The sequence below is a fragment of the Ananas comosus genome, linkage group 23 (assembly GCF_001540865.1).
Source record: "Ananas comosus cultivar F153 linkage group 23, ASM154086v1, whole genome shotgun sequence".
NCBI classification, from domain to species: domain Eukaryota; kingdom Viridiplantae; phylum Streptophyta; class Magnoliopsida; order Poales; family Bromeliaceae; genus Ananas; species Ananas comosus.
The window spans coordinates 3834088-3857420 of NC_033643.1; the positions used below are offsets into that span (position 1 = coordinate 3834088).

At 36.4% G+C, this 23333-nt stretch overlaps 1 protein-coding gene across 4 annotated transcripts; it reads left to right on the forward strand.

The window, feature by feature from the left end:
• LOC109728195 (beta-glucosidase-like SFR2, chloroplastic) lies at window positions 53-21622 on the forward strand (the record flags this gene model as incomplete). 4 transcript variants are annotated; one of them, XM_020258550.1, is given in 11 exon segments in its annotated part: window positions 53-366; window positions 10913-11267; window positions 11709-11847; window positions 13829-13995; window positions 17667-17888; window positions 18650-18821; window positions 18901-19134; window positions 19380-19529; window positions 20210-20339; window positions 20786-21030; window positions 21298-21622. In XM_020258550.1, coding segments are annotated over 10 exon segments (1980 nt in total). In that variant the 3' UTR covers window positions 20977-21030; window positions 21298-21622.

Sequence of the window (23333 nt, forward strand, 5' to 3'; positions counted from 1 at the left end):
TGGGCTAATTAGCCGCCGACAAACCCCGCCTCCCTAACCTGCCACCTCCTACGCGCTCGTGCCCTCCGATCATCATCCCTTTCCCGCCACGTTCGCTCTCTCTCTCTCTCCTTTTTCTCTCTTTTTGGCGGGGGCGGGAGAGAGAAATGGCGCCGCCGGTGGCGGCGGTGGCGGCGTTCCTGGTTGTGGCGGCGAAGATCGCCGGCGCGTTGGCGGCGGTGACGGTGGCGGCCAACGCCGCCTCCTTCGCCCGCTACCGCCGCCGCCACCTCCGCCCCATCCATACCCCCCTCCACGACGACTCCGCCGACGTCCTCGCCCAATTCGACGTCGCTGTGGCCGCCGCCGCCTCCTCCTCCACCGCTGGTAAGTAGGTTTTTTTTTTTTTTTTTTTTTTAAAGAAAAAAGATAGCACGCTATCCGCTTCATTTATTTCATTTAGAAATAAACTTAGCTAGAAATATGAATTGCTTACCTGAACTATGGACCATTTTGGAGTGATTACTCGGCCTTTCAAAATTTTATTTTACTACCCAACCTTTTAATTTGGTTGAGTCAGTCAACAGTATTTTGACTTCAAAATTTAAATGCGTTGTTTATCTATATAGGTTTTGTTAGTATACTTCATATAATTCTCACAACTATAAATTTATCAAGGTAAGCAATTAGCTTAAATTTTGAAGTCAAAGTGTCGTTGACTAGCTCAAATGACACAAACTGAAAGGTTTGGTAGTAAAATCAAAATTTTAAAAGATTGGAAAGCCAATTCAAAATGGTCCATAATTCAGGTAAGTTCTCTATATGTTGACTAAAAAAAAAAGAATGCTGTTACAGATTGTGGGAGTAATATGGTAGTATTGTGATTGATATCACGACAATGACTAAGATGCCATGTTACTTCTGCGTCAGCGATATATCAATATTTAGTCAACTAAATTGGGTTATAATGTTTGACTGTAATAATTTAGAAAGTTCGTGCAAAAATGATGACAAATTAAAATTTGAGGATCGAAATATCACACGTCTTATAGTTTGAGGACCAAAAATGTAATTTAGCCCAAAGTAAAAAGAGAATGATTATAGATTCCCATAATGTTGTTTTTTTATGCTGACAAATCCATGTGGCATGTTAAAATGTGTGCATAAGCCAACCAAAAACTTTACATCATAGATGCGGTGGCAGAAAAATCCGTGAGCGACACATAGTGCAATCTGGCTCGTCTGCCTGGCAATGTCTCCCTGTGCTAAGGCCGGATTGAGCTCCTCTTAGGCGCGGGCTAGAGAGGGAACAATCCGATTGGATTCAAACACCAAAAGATGGTCTCGGCGTCTTTGCACACTAGCCAAATGTCCGAAGCCTCGACTGTTTAGGCTTCGGTCGTTGTTGAGGCCGAAGTTCAAGAAAAAGAGGGCCGATGTACAGTTGCGATCCTCAAACGGAGAAATCCGTATGGATGGAGGTATGCGGAGTGAAGATGCATTCGCCGGTGGGGATGGGGTGGTCTGATGAGGTACGAAATGGTCGTCGGAAAAGATGGTAGTTGACGGGCTGTGGCTTTTACGTTATCGCTACTCCTAGATTAGGTTACTCCTAAATTAGTTACTCCTGGGGATAAAAGGTGAAAACTAGTGTTAATGTTTGGGGGCTCTTCTCCCGTGGATACCATTCTCTTTTACAGACTAGTGGCTATTATTGTTGGAGTAACTCCCGTGATTCATCACTTTTCTTTTCTTAACTGGTAGTCTTATGTGGCACTTTAGGAGTGCGTGTCTCAGCCAATCAAATCCTTCTATATTATAGTGTCAACATATCAACTATTGTAGCACCCCAATAACCCCATATCGGATGGAAAAGGAATTTTGAATGGCAATATAAAAGGCCATGCACCCTAATAATAATAATTGGGCTTAAGCATTTTGGGCTAGTAATTTGTGCCCAACGAGTTATTATTACTACTAGGTAGGGTCGTTATGTTTTGCGGGACAAAATGCTACACCGCAAGTTTGATGGGAGCCACCTCTTAAACTCGCATGAGTCACCTTTAGAATATCGCATCATTTGGTAATTCTGGTTTATGTGTGTGATTGGGCTTGGACCTGACGTCCTAGTGGGAGTCACCTCTTCAACCCGCATGAGCCAACCTTTAGAATATCGTATCGCCTAGTAATTTTGGTCTATGTGTGTGATTGGATTTGGACTTGATGAGGACATCAGAGTCTAAACGGAGAGAGTCTGTGACAACCCAATAGTCCCACATCAGATAGCATTTTGAGCCTGTGGTTTGGGTCCAACGAGTTATTATTGATAGCGGGTCGGATTGTTACAACTATATATAGAGGCACCAATGCGGAGGGAGGCATCTAATTGTAGGAAAAATATTTAATGACTTTTGGCGCATCCGTACATGGATGTAATGCAAATCTCTGTTGGGAATCTGGTACTCGCCCCGATACTGGATTTTGAGAATCCGCAACCCGCTCCGATACTGACTGCTGTTGATGTGGTACTGATTGTTGGGATTCCGCAACGGAGGCGTCGAATCAAATTTTTACCATAAATCCGTCTCCTCAGCAGAAGCTGAAAAGAGAAAAAAAAAACAACCAAAGACAAATATGCGGGTAAAATAAGATTCATTAAATAAGAGAAGATTACACCTGATTTCTTTTCTGCATTGAGTAGTTATAACTCGAGCCCTCTTTTTGAATCTCTCCTATGCTTCTCTCATCTTCTATAAACCTACAAAGAAGACAACTCTCCATGTGCACCCGTGCACTAGGTGCACTCAACAGATGGCTAACTCTCTATCTGGTACGGCACACCCAAGAGACTCTCTCAACCGTACTCTCTACTCCAAAAGCCTAAAAAGTGCTTTTATAATGCATCCTCTAAAACGTACGTGAATCCTTTTCCAATTAGGATTCCTACTCCAATTAACATTTAAATCTATATTTCATTTATCTCCAATAGGTTTAAATATTTATCCTAATCTAGTTAGATTCATACTCTAATTAATATTTACATTTTAATTTATCTCCACTAGATTTAAATATTAATCCAGTCCAACTGGAAATTAACTACAAATCTAACCAAATCCTAACAATCTCTCAGTCGTCCATCCGTCTTGTACTTTTCAACTGTCAGTCTAACTTTTAAGGAGAGAAAAGACAAGCAGCTCATTGAGTGGTAGGAATTGAAAAACAAATTTTGAACTTTTGGCGCATCCGCACATGGATGTAATACAGATCTCTCCGTCGTCCATCCATCTTGTACTTTTCAAGTTGTCTGTCTAATTTTTAAGTAGAGGAAAGACGGGCAACTTATTGGGTGGTAGGAATTGGAAAAAAGATTTGATTAAAGGCCAATGGAAATAGGCAATGATGTTTGCAAGTACAATAAGGATTGGGATCTCCAACGTCCAACTTAAAATGATGACCAGAGTGAAAATTGAAGAGGTTCGGGACTAGTACCACAGCTTAACCTAGAAAAGAAATTCATCTATAGTTATACTGGGAAAATTTTGAGAGCTTACCAAAAGTTGAAAAGGAAGGGGTGTCCTTAATAGAAATCTAGTTGAATGATTGTTGGTGTGGGAAATGTTTGATGAAGAGATGCTGTGGGAGGCATTGGAGAATGTGATTGTTGATTTCATGGGCATAGGCCTTTTTTTGCTCAACAGAAGGAAGATGTCTTCGCTGTGAAGCTAAATAAGCAGCAAGACATTTGGCACCAAGGATTTAAGTGCCCATCGGCATGACCCGTATCTACTGTGCCGTATCGGCACGATACAGCCCTAATGCTGATGGCACATTTCAAAACCCTCTTTTCTTTAAATTAGTTAGTAATTTTCTCAATAAAGTTCAAAAGATTTGATAAAAATATATAATAAACAATTAGAATATTTTGTTGCTATAGAAAATAAATATTTCATGCTATTATGTGTCGGCACACATGAATTTTTTGTGACCGGCATGCATCGGCACATCGTAGAGTTTTAAAATTGTTTATACACAATGTTACCTAAAAAATCAATTCCGAATTAGTATATTTTAAACATGATGCATACTTGCGTAGGGTCTTCATACATTTTTACAAATAAAAAAAAAAGAAAGGAAAAGAAAGAACCAAGGATGTATTTATGGGAAAGAGAGAGGAAGAGAAAGAGTAATATTAATATTTAGTCAACTAAATTATGTTGTGCGATTTAATTCAAAAATTAGTAACTTCGAGTCAAAAATTATAACAAGTTAAATTTTGAGTATGAACCTGCCTCATAGTTTGAGAAACTAATGTGCAATTTACCCCCAAAATTTTATGTACTAATTAATAACCTAAATTCTAATAACTCCTGCCTCAGGTTAAAAAATTAATATGTACAAAATATACATCCGAGTATTCTTGTACTCTAATGAAAATACCCCATATGAAAAAAAAGAGGAATCTTTTAGAGATTCCCTAGTAAACAAACCGTAACAATGAAAAAAATATACAAGTAGAGAAAAAATTCTACTCTCAGATCGGGCCATAGCTAGAATTTAGGTTCGGGTGAGGTTCAAATGGAGACAAGAAATTAAAATTCAAATTTCAAACTATAGTCCAGATCATGCTCGGATCCCGGTTGTCGAAGCGTCAACTCTAAATTTAGACCATTTTCTTCACACACTTTCTCCTCCCACTTGACTACTGCTCCGGCGATGAAACTTTTTGAAGTTGAATTTGGGCCGTTCTGGAGCGCAGAATAGGCCGGGAGACAGAGAAATCAACAAGTCTAACTGTTCAGATTGGCCGATATTCGTCACCTTTCTTGCTTCGAGTGCTAGCTCGGCCGTCGCAGTATCGTCATCCCTGCTGTACTCTTTCCTACAGAGTGAAAAGCATAATTCGGCCGTGTAGTATACCAAATCCCCAGTGCGTCATACTGAACTTCAGTCAAATTGACCGAAGTGTGGTGATGGATGAATTTGGAGAGGTCCGTGAAATATTCCGAATGCTTCGGAATAGTTTAGACAAGTGTTTGGGACTTTGTTACGCCTTGGGCGGACAGGGGAAACTCTGTCCATTCGGCAGGTCTGTTTCGGGCCCGAATTGTCCAAATTGGCGGTGTCGGGTCGTGACAGGCCGTCTCCCCTGGCTTTTCTACGACGGTTGCATTTCGACGGAAGGCTAATAATTCCTCGCACTGACCCTTGCGTAAATCCTGCTCTGCGACGACGATCTTCCACTCGGCACCACCCTTGAGAACCGCCCCGAGCGTCTTATCCCACTGGGTGAGTGTCACGCCGATCTCGCGGTTCCCCGCAATAAGCCTCACTGCCAAGCCGCCATGCTTCCGCCCGACCTCCGTCTGCTTCCTCCTATCATCATTGCAAAACTTTTTTTATTGTACTTCTTGCGTTTCTTGGTCATGAGGTAGAGGAGGTTGGCATCTCGTCGAGGGAGAGGAGGGGGAGGAGGCGTTCGCGAACATCGGCGATGGGGATGAGGAAGCAATTCTGCTGCGTTTCAACATCGGATCGCTGTAGAATTTTCTTTGTCACCAACTCGAAAGCCATGAGAACTTCTTGATTAATTATCTCGTTGATTAATTAACTCATGTATAACTATCATATTATTATGCTTGCATGTGTGTATATGTATATAGGCTGCGGTGAGAGCAATTGGTTGTAATTACCACGTACAAATCCAAGTTGAATTTGGAATGGGACTCATGTAGGTCGCGGCAAGAGCATTAACGTTGAATTGCTTGTAATTACTACATGCTAATCCTAGTTGTATTTATAATTTAACACATTGATTTGAATCTCCACCGTTGGATATTATTAAATCCGAAACTGGTGAAATTGGTATTCACAAAATAAAAAACGCTATCCTAGTCCGAATTGGTTTTAGCATTTATGATTATTTGCATATTTATCCCTATAAAATAATAAAATTAAATATCATCTCTTACAAAATTTTAGTTATTAAATACATCTTTCCAAAGTTGTATAGGTTTGCAAATATATCCTTTTTCTCCACTTGGTCGGCTAAAATTGATGTTTTTATGTATAAAATAACTGTTTTATCATTTAAAAATATTTATTTTTAAAATTTTTTAATTTTATTTATTATTTTTATTATTTTTATTGTATATTTAATGCCATTATTTATTTTAATTATAACAAATTAATGATAATTTTCTTATAAGAATATGATTCTAACAATCAAAATATAGCGGTTGACTAATGATAACTATAGTTATCATGTAGAAAAAATTTACATATTATGAAGCTTTAAAAAGGATATAAACGTGTATGTGATAATTAGAATTTTCGAGAGATAATTTAAGAATTTAAATCTTTATAGTGATAGATATGTAATGTAATTATCCATAGAATTTATTATAGTTTCTATTATCTATTTGGTAGCGGTGATTTTTGATAGTATATTCGTATGAGATTTTCTTTTTTTTTTTAAGTAAATGTACAATAAACCCTACTGAAATGTTTTGAGAATTTATTACATAATAATCTGAAATTTTAATTTTTAACATTATTTTTTAGTTTTGTGAAATAATCTAATTAATAGGTTTTTTTTTTCAGCGAAAATTTTCAATTAAACAAACATTCTCATCATTAGGCCTTCAAATTTTCTTTCTATATATTCATACAAATCTCCAAATTTTAACATTTTCTTATAAAAGTTTTAAGAGTTGAATGTTATCGAGGAAAGATGCTAATCAAGGAGTTTTTTTTTTTTTTTGAGACGAAAGTTCAAAACTGAGGGACTGATATAAATAGATAGAAAGGTAGAGAATTTTTTTGAAATTTTCTGAAAAAGTTAGCAACTTAATTATATAGAAATTACCCCAAAAAAATTTAAAAATATATGGCAACCCCCCTCAACTAAACCAATTAATGGTTAAAAACTTATATAATCTTTAAAATTTGATAAAATATTTTACTTAGCTAAGTATGAAAGCTAAAAGCAAAATTAAGAAGTAGCCTACTTTGTTGCCCCAAGATCTATCTAGTACGATAGAGGACAGGGATTAATTAATAAATTAAATGTAATTCAAAATTTTAGTTTGTTAAATGTAGTAGGTGGATCGAATTCTTGACTTCACAAAACGTAGAGTTTTAAAAAGGAATTAAATAAAAACATTTGAAAAGATACAGATAATTTAAATAAAACATCACTCAAAAAATCCTTTCCTACAAAATTCACTCCCTTTGTTATAACTACCCTATTACATTCAAAAACTAATTTAAAACCCTGTTGAAGTAAAAGAGAACGACTAATTAAATTCTTCCTAAGGTCGGGAACACGGTTGACTCCGTGCAAGGTTAGGGTCTTTCCGGAGGTCAGTTTCAAGTCCACTCGACCTGTCCCTAGTACGTGAGAAAAGACAGCATTTCCCATGTTCACCAATCCTCCACATGAGTCCTGATATGTGGAAAACCACGAACGATCAGAACAAGCATGAACATTAGCTCTAGTATCTATCCACCAATCAGAAGAACTATAGGCAAGATTAACATTAGGTAAACTAGATCCTAACCTGGTAGTGGAGTAAGAAGGGTCAGACCCAGCAGTCAGCATATTCATCTGGCGCTCACGTGGAACTTCCTTCTTCTTCTTTGGTATGAAAGGTCAAGTCTTGCGGAGGTAGCAATCTTTTACAAAATGGTTCGTCTTCCCACACAAAGCAACCAGAGTTGCCTCCACTTCCCTCAGGTTTAGGTTTCTTAAAATTTGGGTTGAACTTACTATGGTGGAAAGGCTTCTTCTTAAAGTTCCTATGAGGCTGAAAGTTTCTACCCTTATTTTTAGAATTCTCTACTAAATTGGCTTGGGTTGTAGGTTCACTGGGCTTCTTATCCCTCGCTCGGTTCTACTCTTCTATCCTAATAGATCTTAGGACATAATTCAGAGATAACTTTTCTTTGATTGTGGTTAAAATCGGTTGCATGGTTCGACCAAGAGGGTGGCAACTTATCTATAAGGGCGGCAACTAAGAAACTCTCATCAAGATCTACACAATTAGATCTAAGCTGCTCAACTATATGCTCAAAATCATGAAGCTGGTCAGACATGGACTTATTATCTACCAACTTAAATTTAATTAGATTAGACGCCTGTTATCTCTTCTGGGTAGGATCAACCTGACCATATTTATTTTCTAAAGATGTCCAAAGTTCTCTAGCTGTTTTAGCACTACAGTAAATGTCATACAATTTGTCAGATAGGGTACTTAAAATCCGGTTTAAACAATGGTAGTTGATTATGTTAACGTCAACAGGAGGTACAGTTTTAGGTGTGGATGTAGTTGCAGTTTTAGTGGAGAGGAGTGGATCCAGCCTGGGCTTGACTTCGAGTAACCGATCTGTTGATCGCAGTCTGGGTTGCACCTTCAGGTGTAGATCCATTGTTATTCTCGACAGAATCCGAGATAGCAGAAACCAGCCCAAGTGTGGTGAGCCAGAACCTCATTTGGTTCTGCTACATCTTAAAATTATGACCATCAAAAGTGAAAGGTTTCGCCGAATCCTTCATAATAAAAAGTTTGTTCACAAATAATCCTACTGTTATATCACAAAACAGTTTTGATTTAAGAAAAATAACAGTAAGATATATATTAATTTGTAGAAAAAAATATTTTAATTACTATAATAAAAAAAATAGAAAGATTAAATTAAAAATTTTTGCTTCTAGATTGTTGGAAAATCTTTCTGATTTTTTATTAAAATATTCTTTAATAACAATTCGAAAGTTTAATATCAGTTTTAGAAAAATTCCGAGAAAGAAATTAAATAACAAATACTGTAAAGAAAAGGATTAGAAAAGGCCTGTGGATCGAGGCGTGCAGAGTACTGTCCTAGAAGCGAAATTGTCCCTCCACGTGCGACGCTTCCCGGCAATTACTTCCAGCGATACAACGACCATGTTCCACCCTGTCGATACGTTTTCAAGGTGGCGCAAGACGAACCCAACAAGCTTTAGATTCAGCAAAATATGAGAAAGCTCGGCCAAAATCGGCGCAAAAAATCAATGGCGAGAAAGCAGGAAAATGTGAGGTAGAGGATAGGGTTTTGCTCTTAGGTATGCTTGGGTTCCGGTTGAACTAACGCAAACTCCTCCAATATATATAATCAAGGCAAGAATCTTGCTTCAACGCGTCAATTCCTTGTAGAACAAGATATGCCTAAGATTATACGAGATATGGATTAGGATTAGGATTAGGATGAAGATAAAACCGAAAAAATAAAAATAAAATAAACCGTGTGTATCGACCACGCGCGCTGCCGCCCGCCCGGCCCGGCTAGGCTTGTGTTCGTGCCATGCGTGCATGCGTGTATTTAAACGAGAGCATAACTCTCATTTTCTCCCAAGCAACTAGCTTGAGAATAAAGGAATATATAAATACTAATAACACTCTTTTAGTTTCCAATGTGGGGCTAAACCTCACATATGGAAACTTTAGTTGGGCTCCCAGGCAAGGCCCATTAAGTATTGGGTTGCCCAAGAGGCCTAACAAGGTTTAAATCACCAAAAATGCAATAAAGTTCAACATTCGGCACGACTATGTGCCACGGCACTTAAATCCTTGTTTGGCACACAAATTCTACAGAGTTTCTGACCGAAAATTAGACTCTTGACCTCTGAGAAAAAGCTTTGATTTGAAGTTTTTGCTTCTATCTGCACTTAGTGAGCTTTTTTGACAAGTTCAAAAGTAAAAACCGCTAACATTCGTGTCTGCAGAAGCTTCATCAAAAAACAGACCGGACGAGCCACATGGAGAGAAGATAGGTTAAGGGGAGAGTGCTATGAAGCACGGATACTTCAAATTTCATGCCGTACCCGTATCGGATACGTATCGGATAACGATACGCGCCCGATACGTGTTCGATACGGGAATGAAGTATCCGGCATTTTTAAAAAATAAAAAAATATCGGATACGGCTTGGATACGTGAGGGATACGGCGGGATACGGGGAGGACACGGCCAGGTTCTTTTTTGGTCTAAAATGATCGAAACTTAAAATTTTTTTAAAAGCTCACGTCCAAACCTATTGGAAAGAAGGAAAGGAGTGAGAAAAACATCAATCTCTGTTTAATTTGTCATTTCCTCTATCTTTTTGCTCTTGAATGGTAGAAGGCGCTTCCTCTCGTTCTATCTTCACACAGTATTTACTCTCTTTCATCTAATTTGTCAATCTAGCATTAAGTATACAAAAGCTATAGAGAATATGATTTTTTTTCCTTCTCTATTAAATTGTTAGCATATTTTTTTATTACTATTTTAATTATAAAACTAACAAAACAGACATATATATTGAATGGCTAATTATCTTGTTTGTGCGACTACGTATCTATTGTTGTCATTTGATCAAGTTGGATGATAGTTGGTTTGATACTTTTTATATTATTATTTTATATGATTGATTATCTTTTTTTATGAACATATGTAGAACAATTATACAAGTTAATGCATATTAAAATATATTCCTTAATCTAGTCCAGATATCCTGATTGTTCTCAATATATCATTACATATAATTAACATATATTTAAATATATTTAAAATAATATTTTATCCAAGTATATTCCGCGTATCGTATCCTAGAAGTTTTAGGAATTGCCGTATCATCGTATCCGTACCGTGTCGTATCCGTATCCCTGTATCCGTATCTGTGCAACATAGGGAGAGTGTGACTAATGAGGATCTTATCACGAAAGGTCAATCTATTGTAAAGATTTGAATGTCAAGTATCGTAAATGGCAAGCAGAAATGAAACAGAACTTTGAAATCTATCCATTGTGTGCCCCTCTTCATTCTAGTTATTGATAACATTATTGGTTGCATTCCTCTTTGTTAAATAATCCTTGTTTATTTGAAATTTTACGTTAATTTTACTTTCAATTGATATGCAGAAGAGGAGTATAAGTTCTTTTTCGGATTGGCAACAGCACCTGCTCATGTAGAGGATAGGCTTAACGATGCTTGGCTTCAGTTCACTGCAGAACACCCTTGTGGTGACGCAGAAGCAGGTCAGAATCTGCAGCGAGCAGAAGCCATATTGTCTTCTGCTTCTGGTGACGGAGGTTCTCAACAAGCTTCTTTGCCCTCCGAGGATCAAAGGGCTAGAGAGAAAAGCACAAGAAAGCCTCTTAAGATTGCCATGGAGGCCATGATCAGAGGATTCGAGAAGTATTCAGATGCAGAAGAGCCTAGTGACGGCAAAGATTGCAGCCATACTGTTGCTGCTTGGCACAATGTACCTTGCCCGTGAGTACATCTTTATTCATCATACTAATGTTTGCTGATATATTTTTACGAATGTACCCCTGCAAAAATATATACTTGCACGATATTCCTCTTCCAATGCTTAATTTCTTACACATGTGCTTTTTGTCACAAAGTGCACCTCCTTAAAAAGAATTTCTAATACAAAAACCAACTTGACTTACTTTATGAATTGATTTATTCAGTAGATCAAAACAAAAGTACTTTTGCCAGGAAGTGCATCTTTTGACCGGCAGATGTGCAATTCAGAATTTTTCACAGTATATAGGATTAGGTAAACAGATGATTTTGTGACGGTATATATGTAAAGGATGTGTGTTTATATGTAAATTGGTTGTTATCGCCAAAATTTATGTCAATTCCTAATGTAAAATAAATTGTATCTTTATGTATTGTCTAAGTTTAGTTTGGTTCTGCTGGCAGACAGGAGAGGTTGAGATTTTGGTCTGATCCCGACACTGAACTGAAGCTGGCTAAAGAGACCGGTATTACTGTTTTCCGGATGGGAATAGATTGGGCGAGGATAATGCCTACGGAACCGACAAAAGGGCTTAAGGATTCGGTAAGTTGACAAGCACCTTATATGCACTTCTCTTTGCTAATTTAGTTGATTTTACTGCCAATCACCCCTGATTTAGATGAAAACAGTGATAACTCGCCCAACAATCACAATAATTATCAATAGCTATTTTGCTAGTATCATGCTGTTATTGTACGCCGGGTGCAATTAGTGGGGTTTCCTGTAGGGCTGTCAACAAGCGCAACAAGAGCGAGCTGGGGTCAGCTTGTGTTCATGCATTTGTTAAACGAGCCAAAGATGAGCTGGTTCGCTAAAATATCGAGCTAGAAATCTAGCTCGTGTTCTGTTTATGTATTAACGAGCCAAACACGAACTGGCTCACAAACTGCAAGTTAGATTATCCACCCTATTACCGAGTGAAAAGTTGAAAGAAAATTAGAAAATGAGAATCTTAATTTAATAATTAAAATTTACAAAATATGGGTCTCTTCACATTTGGATTGGTCTAAAATCCAAAAAGAAATTTGTAATATATATATATACACACACACACACACACAGAATTGAGCTCTTATTAAAAGCACAAGTCGTTGGTACTTGTAGGTTTTTGGCCTTTGGATGATGATTTGTACAGTTAGGATAATAGTGGCCCCCTGGGGTTGAGTGGATGGTTGGTGGAATAGCATAATCTACGGAGTGGAATTGGTCAAAGGAATAAATCTAACCATGGAAAACTTACAAGCACCAAGTGTTTGGTGCTTTTAAAAGCACCATAGCTGGACTCTACAGAAATATACACACACGCATGTATATATACATATGTATATACATATGTATATGTACACATGTATGTAGAGCAGGACTTGTGTGCTATTAGAAGAACCGAAGCCTTCGTGCTCCTAAGCCGTTTTCGATAATAAAACTTTCGAATCGACGGACGACTCTGTTAAACTTGATCTAGCGCATTTGAAGTATATAAAAAATAAATTTTGTTTTCGATATCATTTACCTTGTGATCGAAAGAACTCAAAATCAACGGTTGGAAATAAAAATCTCACAAAAAGTTATGATATAGCACTAAAATTTTCGATCAGAGATATTAATCTTGGTGTAGATAGTATAAAAAATTTTCTATCAAAATTTCATTTGATTTGAATACTTCTATAGCATTAAATTTGCAAATGGCACACACCAACCATTAAAAATTGTTGATTTTGAACCATTTCGATCATGATCATTAGGTAATTGATATCGAAAAATCATAAACTTTATTTTCTAGATACTTTAAAGTTTAAATGCGCTAGATCAAGTCTAATCAGGCTGATCGTCGATTTGAAAGTTTAATCATCGATAAAAGCTTAGGAACACGGAGGCCTTCGTGCTCCTAATAGCACACAAGTCCTATTCTATATATGTATATGCATATGTATACATATGTGTGTGTGTGTGTATACATATCGGAGTATATTGAGCTGAACACGAGTAAGCTAACCCTAGCTCGTGTTCGACTCGTTTACTAAACGAGTGGTTGATCTCGAGCTCATTTCGAGTCGAACACGAGCTGGCTCGCGAATGGCGTGCTGGATTGCTAGCCCTAGTTTCCTGTTTGGGAGCTTTTGTATATTTCCCCTCAAAATCATTTATTTATGTATACAAACCTGTAAAATGCCTGAATTTTGATATATTATATCCCTTGAAATCGCAGTTTCTTAGGAACAAATGCCCTTATCTTATGCTAGGAGCCATACAATTCATAAGAGAAAGTAATTTTTTCTTAGAGAAGGATAAACATGTAAGAAACTGTGTTTGGATAAAAAAAGGATTGTTCGGGTACTTTTGTCTAGAAAAATTAATACTACGGGTACTTTTGTCTACAAAGTTTCGGTGCATATCAGTAAATACGGGCTAGTCTAAGGGGCTGCAAATTATTTATCCCTACATAACTGTGGAGAAACAAGTTTTTCGTTGTGCGCCTTATTATAATTATAATCATAATCTAGCTGAAGTTGTAATTGTTTTCTAGGTTAACTTTGCAGCACTTGAGCGCTACAGATGGATCATAGAAAGAGTTCGCGCGTATGGAATGAAGGTGATGCTTACGCTCTTTCATCACTCACTTCCTCCTTGGGCTGGAGACTACGGAGGATGGAAATTGGAGAAAACTGTTGATTATTTCCTGGATTTCACAAGGTAATTTCCTTTTTGGGTGTAACAAACAAAGACTAAATGCTATAAGAAGATGCTAACTTGTTGATGAAAGAATGCATGCAACCGAAAAATCACAACGGAAGAGAAATTGATTTTCATGATTTTTAAAAGCTTTCGAAAACGGATTAAACTATTTAATCTACATGCGATGGCCTAGGATCCCTCGAGTTGTGATTTAAAATCATTAAACAATTTAATTTAATTGTACCTTTCCACGCATAGAACTACACTACTATTTGCGATCGGATTGATACCGTTTATGCGATGGTAGCTGCGCACGCGCCCGGCCTCTGTCAGTATCCACACGAAGTTGGTGAAGCCTTTCAAGCGTCGTTCAAATCTCCAAAATTGAACGTAGTAGATTATCTTTCGCTCCAAGGTCATGCTAGCGCTTTCTGGAACGAACCGAGAAAAATAACCGAGAAAACGGGATCCACACCGAAGATCAATTGGAAGAGAATAGGGTGACTCCTCGGCACGACACACCACTCGAGGAGATCACTCCTTTACGGACAAGAGAGAGGGAGAGAAAGTTGGCTATTATTAATTAATGCTTCCTTTGTTAATTAATTTTTATACTCATGTGTGTGTATATATATATATATATTAGTACATACAATCCTAGTCAAACTAAGAAATATATATATATATATATATATATATATATATATATATATATATATATATATATATATAGTAGGGCTACTATACTCTTATTAGTATAGAGTCCTTCGTACTCATAACTTGTTTTCGATGTTTGGGCTTCCGAATCGACGATCCACACTGTTAAACATGATCTAGAGTATTTGAAACTTCTAGAAAATAAATTTCGTAATTTTTCGAAATCATTATAAAGTCCATCAAGCAGATATAAAATGAACGGCCAAAATCGAACGATGTCCTAAAAATGGATGATCGGATCCTTCAATTTAAGATCGGGGTTATTAATCTTTATCTAGGTAATGAATAGAATTTTCTATCAAAAATTCAAGCTATTCCGATTCTTTTACACCGTTAAACTAGCAAGTATCACATACCGGCCGTTAAAAATTGTCAATTTTGTGAGCTATTGATCGTAAGGTAAATGATATCGAAAAATTATAAAATTTAATTTCTAGAAGTTTTAAATGCTCTAGAAAATGTTTAACGGTATGGATCGTCGATTCGGAAGCTCTATCATCGAAAACGACTATGAGTACGAAGGTGATCGTACTCATAAGAGTATAGTAGCCGTACTCTATATATATATATATATATATATATATATATATAGAATTGCGCTCCTATGCTTTTAAAAGCACCAAGTCATTGGTGCTTGTAAGTTTTTAGCCCTTGGATTAAGGGATGTGCGGTTAGGATGATGTGGGTCCCCTAGGGTTAAGTGGGTGGTTGGTTGAATAGTATAATCTAACGGGTGAAATGATCAAAGGCGTAGATCTAACGGTAAAAAATTTACAAGCACCAAATACTTAATTGGTACTTTTACAAGCACCATAGCCGGACTCTATATATATATATATATCCTCTCTCTTTATCATAATCCTATTATGATATAAGAATATCTAAATCAAATCTAATTTGATTAAGGTTTCTAATTTTAGACCAATTATGATATATTAATTAGATTCTCCTAATCCAATTAGGATTAATTAAAATATTATAATATATATCATAATATATCTCCTACAAATGTAATGATCTTCGATTTGAATAAGATCTTATCTGTTAGATTCATTGTAACGTTTACAATAATTCATAAACTCATAATGCAATTTTTGCATCTTAGTCCCTGTAATTTTACATAATTATAAAATATTTCTATAGTCACACTATGAACCATACAATATTCTCAGTAATTAAATAGAACACTTCTATCTCATCCACACAATTAAATAACCACGACTCCATATGCGTGTGACCCCATAGGTTCAGTTCTGATTGGTAGTAAGATTATGATCTAATCTCTATTAAAATCATTATCAGAACTCCTTCCGATGGATCAAAACCATTCTAACTCTAAACCTCTTGAGAATAACCGATCGCTCCTTACTCTCTAGGCTGTCACAATCCACTAGTGATGCCTAGCAGCATATAGTGGCAATCCAACAGAACCAAATATCAGAATCTCTAAGTGCAGTTAACATGTGACACAATCCTTCTGCTGTAAGTCCCAACACAGTGGAGATTATGGTAGCTCGTCAAATCCCATCACCGGTCATATGTAAAATTCATTTGACCTTAGTTCATATGGTATTCCCGAAAACTCCTTTCCGATATACTATTTTTACTTTGGCCAGAGATTCCCTGAATTAAGTCTCATAAATCACATAGGATTTTAACCTTTCTATTAAGCATAGCAGATTCTTTTGAACACTCTCCTACTCCTGTAGACCTATCGTAGCCAACATGCACTACTAGAAAATGATGATTAATCTCCAAGATATTGTGCAGTCAAACTATGACAACTCAATCAGTGAGTAGCCGAGATGCCGCAAGTCAAAGAATCAAACATATCACTGCAGCATCAAGAACGTCACTGACGAGTGAGTAGGCTACCATGTGACTTCTTGTATTGTTCACGCTCGGTACCCTTGTTCTTAACAACCATCTGCACTTTAGCTCCAGTGTCTCTACACTGTAGATTTGAGACTCGTTTATCAGAAGGAAGCTTCTAGTGTACCAGTATCAGTGGATGCACCACCGTCCTCGTGGTGATCCATCGATTGGGAGCCTTTAGGAATTAACCACCAATGACATATGCCCCAAATTTTCAACTCTTGAGAATGTATGCCATCATCTTGTTAATCCTTGGACGATTCGCGGACACACAAATACATGAATGGAATAAAAAAAACAACTTAATATATCTATATATATTAAGTAAATGTCCAATACAATCATACAGCCACTAGTATAATGTGTATCAGTCGATTGGCTACTAGGGCATACTACTAACAGTTGAAGCTATCCATCATAACTTGGTAAACAGAGAGAACTATACAGATGATGAATTAACATGCATTATACTGTAATGTTTCGAATCCTTCTCAAAATGTGCGAGCTCTCATAGATGAATGGCAGTTGCATTCATCTCTAACATACAAATAAAGATAAATTTAGTCACTAAACATATGCTGAATTCTGTTTACATGCATTCAAAATCTTTTACGAATTGTATTCTTGCATCTTTACGCAACTATTTAGTTAAGGAAAGAGTTAAATAAGAGAGTACGAGAAAAAAAAAAATCTTTTTGATTAATGGGAGATTTATTTATTTTATTTATTTATTTGAAAAGTGGTTGATAAGCTATTTGATAATTAAATTTATGCATATGAGCTTGTTCATCTTTGGCAGAAGCCCCAAACTTCTTCCCTTCGAGGCAGAAGCAAAAGGTTCAATTTGAGCTTCTGCTTTTCAGATCAAGAAGCTCATCTCAGTTTAACTACGAAAACTCCACAGTCCACACTTAGGTTCGGCAAAGGCTCGTCTACTGCTTTTTGGGGTAGAGAAGTAGTTTTAAAAGCCAATCATAACAGATGCTTAAATCATTAATCTGTACATGCTGGAGGGACCAAGTACTAAATTTTCTTTTCTCGGCTTGCTTAAATATATTTCCGTAATGTAATCTGTTAAATGAACTTCTAATATGCAGGCTCGTTGTTGACCGTGTATCAGATTTGGTGGATTATTGGGTGATATTCAATGAACCTCACGTATTTGTCATGCTAACTTACTGTGCCGGTGCTTGGCCTGGTGGAAACCCCGAGATGATCGAAGTGGCGATGTCGGCTTTACCTATTGGCGTATACAATCAAGCATTGCACTGGATGGCTATTGCTCATTGCAAGGCCTATGACTATATCCACCAAGAAGGGTACATATAGACTGTAATTACATTTCTCTGCAGAATCATCTGGTTACACCCGCTCTGCTGTAAAATCTGAATTTTCGCACACCCTCAAAAGTGAAGTTTGAGTCATCAATTCAGGGGGAAAAGGAAAACATTTTTAAGTAGGATTACTTTTGTAACTGCATCGGTAAAAACGTACAAAAATTAAGTTTTTTACATGTTATTGAAATCATATTTTGTGGGGATTTTGATATGTATAAATTGGCACTCTTGATGGGGCATTTTTAAGGATTTAAGTACCCGTCGGCACAGGTCGTGCCCAATGTACCATACCGTGCTAGAAGAATTTCAGCACGATACGATCCCCGTACCTATGGTACGACTCAAAACCCTCCTGTTAATAAGCGATTAGAATTATATGTAAATTATCTTGTTACCTCACATACAAAAGATTTGATAAAGATATATAATAAGCAATGAAAATATATTGGTGCTAAGAAAATAAACATTTCATGCCATAGTGTGCCAGCACACGGCTCTTTTTGTGATCAGCACATATCGGCATGGCATGACATGCCTATAAAATTCTCGGAACGGCTCATGCCACGGCACTTAAATCCTTGGGCATATTTGTAAATATTTCTTATATGTTGCTTGATAGTTGATATAGACATAAAATCTTTATTTGTCTACTGACGAGGACCAATCCGTAAACTTCTGGGCTATGTTCTATCTTTATAGTTGCTTGATAGTTGATTAATGCACAATTATTTTTCCTTTGGCAGCAGAAGTGTTAAGAAACCTGTAGCTGGAGTTGCACATCATGTCTCCTTCATGCGACCGTATGGCCTGTTCGACGTCGCTGCTGTGACACTCGCTAACTCATTAACTCTATTCCACTATGTGGATAGCATATGCGATAAGCTAGATTTTATCGGTATAAACTATTATGGGCAGGTTTGTCCCTTCAAAATTAAAACTATTAATTGTTCGTATAAATCAAATGTAAAACAAAATTGACTTGTTTACTTCACAGGAGGTGATTTCTGGGCCTGGGTTGAAACTTGTCGAAAACGACGAGTACAGTGAATCTGGACGCGGTGTTTACCCTGACGGTTTATACCGTATTCTGCTTGATTTCCATGGAAGGTACAAACACCTAAATTTGCCTTTTATAATCACTGAGAATGGAGTTTCTGACGAGACCGATTTGATCCGACGGCCATATATGCTTGAGCATCTTCTAGCCATCAATGCCGCCATGAGAATGGTTAGTATTTTGTGCTGATATGCTTGATAAATGCCTTTTTAATTTCCTTTCTGAACTGTAGAACACTTTGAATTAAAAAAAATATATATAGATGGAATATTCCATAGAGTGAATACTTTAATCAGACAAAAAGTTTTAAAATCCACGTATTCATTTCAAAGTGCATTATATTTTACGTAACGCATGTGACCATTCTTTCCATCTCTTTTATATGGGTAAATTACTTTAAATTTTGTATTTTATAGGGTGTACCTGTGATTGGTTATCTATTCTGGACAACATCCGATAATTGGGAATGGGCTGATGGGTATGGTCCCAAATTTGGACTCGTAGCAGTTGATCGAGCTAATAACCTAGCGAGGAAACCTCGCCCTTCATATTACCTCTTCTCTAAGGTAATTATTTTATTTAAAATAGGCCTAAAGTGCTCCTTAGTTGGTCGTCGCAATATCATATTCACTACGGTGGAAGTAGCTTGGAAAATGCTCGGAACATGCTCCTAATAAAGATAATAATTTAGTGCTAAAGATAATGTCTTAAGCTTTTTTTTTTTTCTTTTTTCTTTGGTAAAAACGTACAAAACTTACCTGAACTATGGAGCATTTTTAGTTAGCTACCCAACATTTCAGAATTTTGATTTTACTACTTTACCTTTCAATTTGTTGATTTAAGTCTGCCGACAACACTTTGACTTTAAAATTTAACTTAATTACTTTAATGAATCTATAGTTGCGAGAATTACATGAAATATACTAACTAAATATTTAAAAATGAATGACGCATTCAAATTTTAAAGTCAAAGTGCCACTGAATGATTCAAATTAAATAAATTGAAAGGTTGGATAGTAAAATCAAAACTTTGAAAGGTTAGATTGTCAAATCAAAATGATCCATAGTTCAGGTAAGTTCTATACGTTTTGACCATTTTCTTTTTTATCAGAGGTCATATAGATTTCAAACCTAGTCGGTTTTGTGCACCCCTCCACTCTGATTGAATGAGAAGATTCTATTTAATTTTCTTCCTAGTATTCAGTTATTCCTTAATGGATGCAATTGAAGGCATCTTAAATTTCAGGTGGTGAAAACCGGCGAAGTGAGGAGAGCCGATAGGATGCGTGCTTGGAGCGACCTGCAGCGAGCGGCTCTTCAAAAGAGAACGCGGCCATTTTTTAGAGCAGTAGACAAAAATGGTCTTATGTATGCAGGTATATAAACGTAAAAGTGACCATTTTATGATAACCAAATGCACTTAGGCCTTGTTTGCTTATGCATATGTTTATTGTGTTCTTCTAACTCAATCTATGTTTATTGAACGCATCCCCCCGTGAATTTTTTATTCTTATCATTATAGGTTAACTTGCAAACCCAAACTTAAAAAAGAAGAAGAAGAAGAAGAAGAAGGCAAAGAGGATTTCTATTTTTTTTATTTTTGTTTCCTATTGAGATATAGCTAGCAAAAAATCAGGCATTCACGTAACGATGCATTCGATCACATAGAACTAAACGAAAAATATAAGCATAACCAAATGGATCCTTAAATTGTGGTTTTGTTCATTTTGCTATCATTTTTGCATGATTAACTCTCTTTATTCGAATATATGCATGGTTGGCTCTCGGATGCTTTATTTGTTGAGTTCTTCATTTCCTACAGGTGGATTGGATGAACCTATTCAGCGAGCTTTCGTGCTAAGGGACTGGCGGTTCGGGCATTATGAAATGGATGGCTTACAAGATCCTTTTAGCCGCTTCCTGAGGTTTATCACTGCACCATTTTCTCGCAAGAAGAAGAATGTTGTGGATCTAGTTGAAGATGGTGATGCGGTTCCTGATGTAGCGGTTTAACATGAAAGGGATTTTGAGTTACAACCAAATGTTCGGGAACTTTTTAATCTCCTGGTGAGTCTTTACAGCTCTCTACGTAGTGCCTATTTGATCTCGCTTCCGAAACAATTTCTCTACTTTGAGACGCATCATCGATGCATTTGGCAAACAAAACAAAAGTCTTGTGTTTGCAGCTTTTTGATGTGACGGGAAGCTGAAATAACCTTTTGTGACATCAAAAGGTTGAAGCTCTAATTTAAAGCTTGTGTTTCTGCCAAAGCGCATGGCATCAAGATATTGGAGGGATTTCGATGAATAAGTTGTTATTGCTTCTTTGAACAGGTCTACTTGTCAATTATGCAAGGCAAACATTCAATGTGGATGGTTTTAGTTTCTGAAGTGAGTAGCAGATGAAAAAAAAATGTGAACCATGTGTTTATGTTGTGTGGATGGATTTAGTTTATGAAATTGTAAATAAAATTGGCTCTTGGCTTATTGTACAGAAGAATGAAGAACATAGAAAGGAAGCTTCCTTTCCTTTATTTTCTCTTTTTGATGCCTCAAGTAGTAAGAGGGGTTTTGTTTCAATGCAGCGTAGACAGAGTTGATGTAAAGGGGAAATTGTATGGATATTGGATAGTTGAAATTTGTTACACTTATATTTTAATTGATTCTTTTTAAAAAATTTTATTTTTATATGTATTTGTCACATTCCAATAATTCCACATCGGATATGAATGGGGATGTAATTGGATATATAAAAGACTTGATACTAGTAATAATAACTGGCTTAAGCATTTTGGGCCGGTGTTTGGGCCCAACGAGTTATTATTGCTAGCGGTCGGGTCGTTACATTTGGTATCAGAGCCAGTTCACTAGTCGAAAATATGTGGCGAGCATCGGCTGAGTCAGAGTCTGAAAGATAAGGTGACCGGCTATGCCACGGTCTGGATGACAAGACTAGCGAGACAAGTCTCACATCGCATTGCATGGTGATCTTAGGCAAGGCTAGCGAGACAAGTCTCACATCGCATTGCATGGTGATCTTAGGCTGTGTGTGTGATTGGACTGACGAGGACGTCAGGCAGATTTGGGTGGATTTTAGGCGAATTAATTATTATCTTTTTTTTTGTTCCTTATCATTCTATTCAGCGCGGCACAGGACGAAATCTAAATTTTGGTAGATCCAGTGGATTAAAGGAAGAAAATTTTCACCTTCTGCTTTATTTCTTAGCAGATAGTACGGATTTGTGGTGAATTATGACTATTATTATTATTATTATTATTATTATTATTATTATTATTATTTTATTTGTGGCCTTTATTTACCTTCTCATTTAAGATGGATCGTGATAGAAGCTCCACCAATCTGGATTCATTTGCATCTCTATGTATGTACGAGTCTATGCAAGAAATTTCTCTCTTGTTTATATATATTTAAAAATACCTTTATATTGGATTGGATGTTTTACTTTTTTTCTTTTTTTTTCCATTCACTCATGTTTTGGGAGTCAAGATATGATGAGGATAAAACAAACTCGATCAGCGGTTTGCTTAGGCTTTTGTGTTGGATTTTAGCCTTAAACACTTTACTCTCACCCTATTCACAAAAGCTGCTTTTTTCTTAATAAACTAATTACAAAATTATTATATATTTTATTCTTGCCTTATCCACTAATCTATCTTGTCAAAATGTCATTTCATTTAATTTATATTTACATTTACAAAGTTTCTTTTTCTCATGGGGACAAACATGTATTATTCACATGGTCCACTGATTAGAGTGACTAATAACCACTATAATGACTAATTAACCACTATAATAACCACTATAATAACTAATTAATCTTCAAGGACAAAACTAAAACCATCACAAACGATAAATATAGAGATGTGTGACATGTACCATTTTCTCGCGAGATTTGACCAAGTTTTTCTGAATATTTGGATTCTCAAAATTGATCGATCACATCGAGTTTGATCCAAACTTTAGTTTGATTTCAAGTACATGTTAGATTTTAAAGTCATTCAATGCTGGATGGATGGATCTTCTGGATATAATCTGATCATCAAATTTAAGTTGAACCCTACACATCATTGGATTCAAGTACATGTCTAGAATTTGACAAAAAGGCCAATTATTAGAACATTTTAAATTTATCACTGTAACCTAAATAAGTACAAAATTTTAACATATTTTGCAACTAAAAAGAAAATAGAGAAGCAACTAATTAATTATTAATAATAAGAGATGTAACATTTGTAAAATTTATTTAATTGCTTCTCCAAGGGTCTCTTTAAATTGTAAAGGGAAAAAAAAACAAAGGATTTGAGTCATGGAATAGTACATAGTATCTTATTGATTTTAGTACTACATT